Source organism: Bufo bufo, chromosome 2, assembly GCF_905171765.1.
Source record: "Bufo bufo chromosome 2, aBufBuf1.1, whole genome shotgun sequence".
Taxonomy (NCBI): domain Eukaryota; kingdom Metazoa; phylum Chordata; class Amphibia; order Anura; family Bufonidae; genus Bufo; species Bufo bufo.
Window position 1 is genome coordinate 258,633,667 of NC_053390.1, and position 7,468 is coordinate 258,641,134.

The 7,468-nt window shown below is 42.9% G+C and overlaps 1 protein-coding gene across 2 annotated transcripts in view; it reads left to right on the forward strand.

Annotated features, from left to right (window-relative positions):
* MSI1 (musashi RNA binding protein 1) overlaps positions 1-7,255 on the forward strand; it is a 32,429-nt gene extending 25,174 nt beyond the window's left edge. Inside the window, exons 10-15 of one of the 2 annotated variants that reach the window (XM_040420248.1) lie at positions 140-220; positions 488-544; positions 1,610-1,666; positions 1,942-2,075; positions 3,315-3,376; positions 6,109-7,255. In XM_040420248.1, coding sequence (XP_040276182.1) covers positions 140-220; positions 488-544; positions 1,610-1,666; positions 1,942-2,075; positions 3,315-3,356 — 371 coding nt within the window. In that variant the 3' untranslated portion in view covers positions 3,357-3,376; positions 6,109-7,255. The remainder of the gene's footprint in view (positions 1-139; positions 221-487; positions 545-1,609; positions 1,667-1,941; positions 2,076-3,314; positions 3,377-6,108) is intronic. The other variant, XM_040420249.1, reaches the window with a different exon arrangement.
* Positions 7,256-7,468: the final 213 nt, after the last annotated feature.

Below are 7,468 nucleotides of genomic sequence, written 5' to 3' on the forward strand. Positions count from 1 at the left end.
TGTAGTAGTAGAACTAATCACCACTACGTGACTATATACATAATAAACCCATCCTAGAAAACGAATACCCACATAATGTCCTTCTGGTGATTCCATGATGATTTCTTCAGGGTTCTATTATTTTATGTCTTTTTTGTAGGCTATCCTGGTTTCCAAGCAGCTACTTACGCCAGTCGCAGCTACACGGGCATTGCACCAGGGTATACTTACCAGTTTCCAGGTAAGTCAAATGTACCATGATTATAGTGTTTAACGTGCATGTTGCTTCCCTGCAGTGGACTAATGGTGGCAGATTAGTGTAAAGACTTCACTGCCTTTGTCAGTTCATATGTCCATTCAAGGAATGGGAGTGCCAGCAGTCATTTACATTTCCTGGTTTTTTTCATTGGCACTGGGTGGTTTTGGTCAACTATTCCATACTCATTGCCAGTCACCTCTGTAGGCTGGGCTTCTAGCCATTCCTAAGCTGTTTCACGTTTCGTTTTAGAATTTCGTGTAGAGAGAACCCCTCTCCCGGGCACCCCCGTCCTCCCAGAACTAACAGGTCAGTCCCATTAACTTCTTAAACCTCACCAATGAGGAGAACAGCATAAGCAGAGTGTGAGCTGGTGCCCGCCGTGCTCTGTGGGTAATGAGGACTGCATCTGGCACTTCACTGATGGCCTTTTAGCAGGATAAGGTGTCATCTTGTCCAGGACAATTCATATTGGATGTTCCATCTAACATACAAGTGCTCACAGCAGTATTCTTCCTTGTGTGGGTGAATCGGTTGCTGTCCTATGACTTCCCATCTACAGATGTGGGGAGACGTGTGGACTAGTTTCTTCCTCTTTTCCTCTTTTCTTTCTTAAACAAGGAGACTCTTCTCATTGTGACCTTGTGTCAGTCTGCCGTGCATCCTCCTAAGGGAGCTGATATGTGCACATATCCGCAGCTGTCTCCTGCTACAACATAGCAAAACATTTCTTTGACTTGATATGTAGAGAACAATCTCATGTGAAATATTAGATTTTCTACATTTTTTTCTAAATATTCTTTATTATTTCTGGATTCATTTAGATTCTGTTGTTAAATCGGAAAATCAGCTTTGGTTGTATTTTTATCTGTCTACCTCTACTCCTTCTCACTCTGCAGCTCAATAGCTGTTCTTTCCGACTCCCCCATACACATGCATGCAAGAATAACCGAGCATGCACATGCCAAGAGAGGAGAAAGCCACTGCCAGAGACCTCTCCTTCCAGAACAAAAGGATCAGGAATTGAAAGTCAACTTGCCCGATCCTTCTTTCTAGAGTCAGGAGGCCCCTATACACATTAGTTGGCCAGCCCCACCAGAATTGGTGGGTTCGGCTGATGGTAATCTAATGTGTATGGGGGGCCTTCATGCTTTTGGTTTTCTTCTTTGTCCAGGAGCTGAAATCTCCACAGTATAGCTCTCTTTCTGTGTATCGTGCTGCATGCTCCACGAGTATTTGCTGACTAGAGCAGTATTCATTAGTCTGGTGGCATCATACTTTCTTGCATGTTTTTAAGATGAAATCCTAATCATGCTTGTAGATGTTGGTTCTAGTTTTGCTGTATTCTAAGTGCAGTTGTCTTATGTTTTTCAGCAATTCCATTGACTGCATATGGACCAGTAGCGGCAGCAGCTGCAGCCGTGGTGAGAGGTAACCAGCCTATTATCAATGCATTGAGAACATTGTATACAATGAGTAGTCAGGAATAGAGGATTGAACTCTTTGGGTTACAGGAAAAAGTTTTTACATTTTTCAGTAGAAGATTCACAACGAACGGGGCAGGAAGACGACACATGTCTAGATTACTTGCTGGATTTGTATAGCTTTCCAAGTGGAGGGGACAGAGCTGGGGTTCGAGTGTAGGGGGCTGTCTGTAAGATTTACTTTTTTACTTTATAAACAAGGCTCCCCTCCAACCTGCACAGGGGGTTTTCTGGGAACCAGCAGCCCAGGGCCAATGGCAGAACTGTATGGAGCAGCCAATCAAGAATCCGCAGTCAGCAGCTACATCAGTGCAGCAAGTCCCGCACCAAGCACTGGCTTCGGACACAGCCTTGGGGTAAGTGTCTAACTTCAGATTTGTATAACAATGCCTTTTCAGAGTTACTGAATATTTATGAAGATATAAACTGAAATATTGTAGTTGATGTAAAGTAGACTTCCTTTTTCAGCAGATTTGTACCCAATGAAACTGGCTGACCTGTTCCATGGGCACTTGGCAGCTGAAGACATCTGTGTTGGTCCCATGTTCATATGTGCCCGCATTGCGGAGAAAAATGACGTTTTTATATATAAAAATGAGCCTCTAGGAGCAACTAGGGCGTTGCCGTTACAGCTATAGGCTCAGCTCTCTCTGCAACTGCTGTGCCCTCCGCACTTATATTGACAGTGCCAGACAGTGAAAATGTCATCACACTTGTCTGGTCCTGTCAATCAAAGTGCGCAGGGCACAGCAGTTGCAGAGAGAGCAGAGCCTCTAGGTGTAACAGCAACGCCCCCATTGCTCCTAGAGGCTCATTTGCATATATTACAACTTCATTTTTCTCAAGCAACTACTTGTTCAGGAAAAACTGTTGTAGTCACACAGTATCCATGTTGAAAGTTCTCTCTTTATTATTCCAACAATGACGTACAGGAAAATGACAACATTTCTCTGTACGTCATTATTGGACGGACTGTTGAAGGTGGATGCTGTGTCTAAATCTGTTTCCTGGACTGATACAGTAGAAGTGAGGACCATCCCACATATTGCACACAGACAACCAAATATTCTCTGTGGTCGATGCTGTTCTGCGTCCCTAGACCGCTAACTTGTTGTCACTCAGTTTAATCGGGCTGTGAACATGGTGGACCTCATGATCACCTGCTTAATTTCAAATGGAAACCCTGGTAAAGAAATTAATAGCTGCAGTTTAATCAGAGTGATTCAAGCATTGCAGCATTTTTTTTTTTTTTTAAACATGACTTTTCAGAGAAAACCCTTTAGGGTTTATCCACACAGGACAGGTCAGCTGTGGATTTGCAATGTGGAGAATCTGCTGCGTATTTGCCTGTATTCCACAGCAGTAAAAGCCACACCGAATCGTGCAGATTTTGTTGCAAAATTCATAGCATAAATTGTCCCAGATTTTAAATTTTGTATTGGAAAAGGTGAAATTGTGGCGAAAGTCCACAGCATAAATTCCACAACATAATTCAGCTGCGGTTTCTTTAAAATCTCATCAATGTGCTTGTCCTTGGCTGTACATGTCCACGCCAGTAGTGCTTTTCTGAATTAATGAGGGTTCTTCTTCCCCAGGGTCCACTGATCGCCACGGCTTTCACTAATGGATACCACTGAATTCGCAGATCACAATGGAGGTTAGTCGGAATATTTCAATCCAATCTAGAAACAGGTTCTGCTATTACATAACTAATCCAAGACGTCCACTGTGCTCTCAAATGCTTTCTATGAAATCCACATGCACAGCCAACTGACCTTGGATGGGAAGCTTTGTGACTTTAATTTCCGCATTTAGTCCCTTCTCTAGAACTTCAGTAGATTACATGTTTGGTGAGAGTAACATGTACAACTGTAAAAGGGTCCATTCACACGTCCGCAGAATGGCTCCGCATCCGTTCCGCAAATTACAGAACGGGTGCAGACCCATTCATTCTCTATGGGGCAGGAATGGATGCGGACAGCACACAGTGTGCTGTCTGCATCCGCATTTCCGGAACGCGCCCCCGATCTTCCGGTCCCCGACTCCGGAAATAAAATAGAACATGTCAAAAAATTTCAGCAACAAAATCTGCTGTGTAGGAAGGCACCCTTAGCCTATGTTCACAAAGCTAAAATCCGCTGCGCAAAAAACTGTAGCATATAAGTAGGCTGATCTGCCACTGTTGACGCGCTAAAGACCACTAGCTATTTTAGCCCTAACACATAGACTAAAATAAAGAGCACAGCGAAAATCCTCTGTAAAGAAGAAACATGCTTCTACTGAAGTGGATTAGAAATAAGCGGAGAATTATTTTTTCACCATGTGCATTTTCCCATTGAAGTCAGTGGGAAGCTGTTGGCCTTTTGATAGCGCATTCTGCTCTTCATGGCAGATTTTAACAGTGTGAACATATCCTCAAGTTGCCACCATGGTTTTTCTTAGTACAAGCAGTCACAACCAGTAAGAACTACTAGTTGTGATTAAAGGGGTTGTCTCACCTCAAACTTTGGTGGCATATCGCTAGGATCTGCTAACCAATGTCAAATCGGGGACCCGAGCATCTATCTCTAGAACGGAGGGCCCAAAGTTCCTAGTGATATGCCACCATTGTTAGAGGTGAGACAATTAAATGGTACCCTGTGGGTTAGGTATGCCACTGTATGCCTACTTGGCTCTGTCTATAGTATCCATCACACTTAACGGAGATAACAAAAAATCATTAACATTTTATTCTTAAAAACCATAGTAGGAAATGTCCTAGGAGTGTAAGCCTTACGCGTTTCAAACTTGGTTCTGCCCTGTGGTAGACTTTTTTTTAAATGCAGGCATGAGCAGGTGCACATACTAAGTACCACAATTAACCCTAACATTGCTGAACATTTTTTGTCATGTGCCTGCTTGCTTCTGCCCTCTTTGGACGTCGAGAGATATTTCCACTATATGACTACAATAAAAGGCAGAGGAGGCACCAAGTGCTGTTACTGCCGTAGGCATAATTCACTTGGCAGATCATACCTCTGCATGAAATCAGAGGCATGGGAAGGTACCCAAAAGAAGGTAGAAAGTGGGTAGAGAGGACCTAAAGAAGTCTTTGAGTGCATTGTTCTCCTATGAGCAGGAACTCCCATGATTGTTCCTGAATGGAAAGTAAGGAAGCACACAATCCTGAAGCAAGCCATGTGACCCTTAGGCTTCCTGCACACGAACGTGTGCGCCCCGTGGTCGTGCTGCTGCCTGCAAAATGCGGGCCACAATGCACGAGCACAGTCCGTGGGGCAGCAGATCGCGGACCCATTTGCTTTAATGGGTCCGCAATCCGGGCGTTCTGCAAAAATATAGGACATGTTCTATCTTTTTGCGGAACGGAAGTATGGTACGAAACCCCACGGAAGCACTCAATATTTTCTGTATTAAGAATGCTATTATTTTCCCTTATAACCATGTTGTAAGGGAAAATAATAATGATCGGGTCCCCATCCCGATCATCTTCTAGCAACTGTGCGTGAAAATCGCACCGCATCCGCACTTGCTTGCGATTTTCACTCAGCCCCATTAACTTCTATGGGGCCTGCGTTGCATGAACAATGCTGAATATAGAACATGATTTTCATGCAACGCACAAGTGATGCGTGAAAACCAACGCTCATGTGCACAGCCCCATAGAAATGAATGGGTCCGGATTCAGTGCGGGTGCAATGCGTTCACCTCACGCATTGCACCCGCGTGGAAATCTCGCCCGTGTGAAAGGGGCCTAAGGATCCTACATTATAATGGAATTGTGACCTGAGGTTGCAGTTTCAGTTCTGTCTATGTATAAGGCTGTGAATAGGTAATTTCCTTAGGATAGGTCAACAATATCAGATCAGCAAGGGAGTCAGGCCTCCGCCGATCTGATATTGATGACTTATCCATCAATATTAGTCACGGAAAACTCCTTTAAACGCGTTTTCCGAGACTTTTATGCTGATGAACTATTTTCTGGATAGATGAGGGTCGACAACCCCCGCTGATCAGCAGTAGCGCTGCAAGCACAGACACTAACAAGCACAGTCGTTATACAGTGTACGGCTTTGTGCTTGGTGAGCTGAGAGAAGAACGCAGTGCTGCTGCGAGCATCGGTGCCATCTCAATCCAACTAATCAGCAGGGGTTCCTGGAGTCTGACCCCTCCGATCCGATACTGATAACCTATCCAAAAGATAGGTCATCAGTATAAAAGTCTCTGAAAACCCCTTTAACAGGGCACCAACATGTTCCACATTACTGATTCACAGTGGTCTCAGAGGAACCTACAGCCCAACCAGTCTGCTACTCTAGGGCAAATTTCACAACAGTGTAGGATCTAAAACATGATGTCGGTAGCTAATGGATTGCAATATTGTCTTTGTAGGTTCCAATGTGGAAGCTATTCATGTCCGTGACTCTGTCCCTCTCCTCTGAGATTGTCAGACGGCCACACGCCACCTTGTGTTCAAGCAGAGTAACTGGTGCCTCCTGCATAACTTTCCCTTCTCCCCAGGACGTTTTATTTATTTTTGTTTAGTTTTTTTTTGTTTTGTTTTTTCTCTCCCTATTATTTCGTGTCTGTCTTGTTTTCTCTTCTTTTTGTTAGTTTTGTGTTTTCATGATAGAGGTCAGGAAAACATTTCATTTGTTCTGGTGGGATGCAGGGAAATTCTGGTACCACATGCTGAAGGGAGGGGATAGTATTTTAAGTCCAGCTGTCTGGGAATGTTTTGTTTATTTTTAACAAAAAAAAAAAAATATTTTTTATGTAAATTTCGGCTTTTATGACATGGAGTGGACAATGCACAAGAACAAGACAAATGTATATTTTGCTAAATGAAAAACTATTTGTAGAACAGAAATTATTTTAATTTTCTCAAAACTGGGTTAAATTTTTGTTCTCTGTAAAATATGTAAATATTGCAGACTGATCGTTCTGCTTCCTCCAGGTCTCCTCTGGTCCCGGCTTCTCCTTCGCCAATTTGGGTCCGTACTTTAGCAATATTTTTCCCATAACCTGGAAGGATTGACAGTTTTTTTTTTATAAACTTTTTACTACAACTGAGTTCTGTCCACTGGAATAAGCGCTGGGGTGTTTTCAGTGCAGGAGAACGCTGAACCCCAACATTATCCTCTGTTCAAATTAACTCTGTCCGTGCCACACATCTTACCATTGCAGAGGATCTTATCAATATGACCTAGTAAACTGTCAGGATACAACAAGAAAAAGAAATGAATGTGCTGCTGATTGAGCTACATAGTATAGGCAAAGTCCGATATTTCTTTTTCCTGGTCATATTTGCTGGAGAGTAAAATCTTGGTATTTTCCGGTGTCTCCAAACACTTAAAATGTTGCTACATTCCTACAAGCAGGAAAGAAAATTCAATGCATTCCAAATTGTTGGTGTCCTGTAACGGTCTCCTCCTGCAGAGATTGTGTGATTGCACATAAAGAGTTAATTCTGAACAGGGGAAACGTACAATGCTGTATTGCAAGTTCAAAGCAATAATGTTTGTTACTGCAACTGGAATTTTTTTTAAGATAGTTAAAAAATAAATGATGAATTTTACTGTCTGTGTGGTGTATTTTTAAGTCTAAAATTTCAGAACCGAGGTCTTATAATCTTATAAACTGCAGGGTTTCCTTTCCTATTTGAATGTGAAAGTTGGGGGTCCCCCGATCAGGATTCTTAATTCTGCTTTAGAGGTGATCAATTATTACATGGTCACCCTTTTGCTAGAGT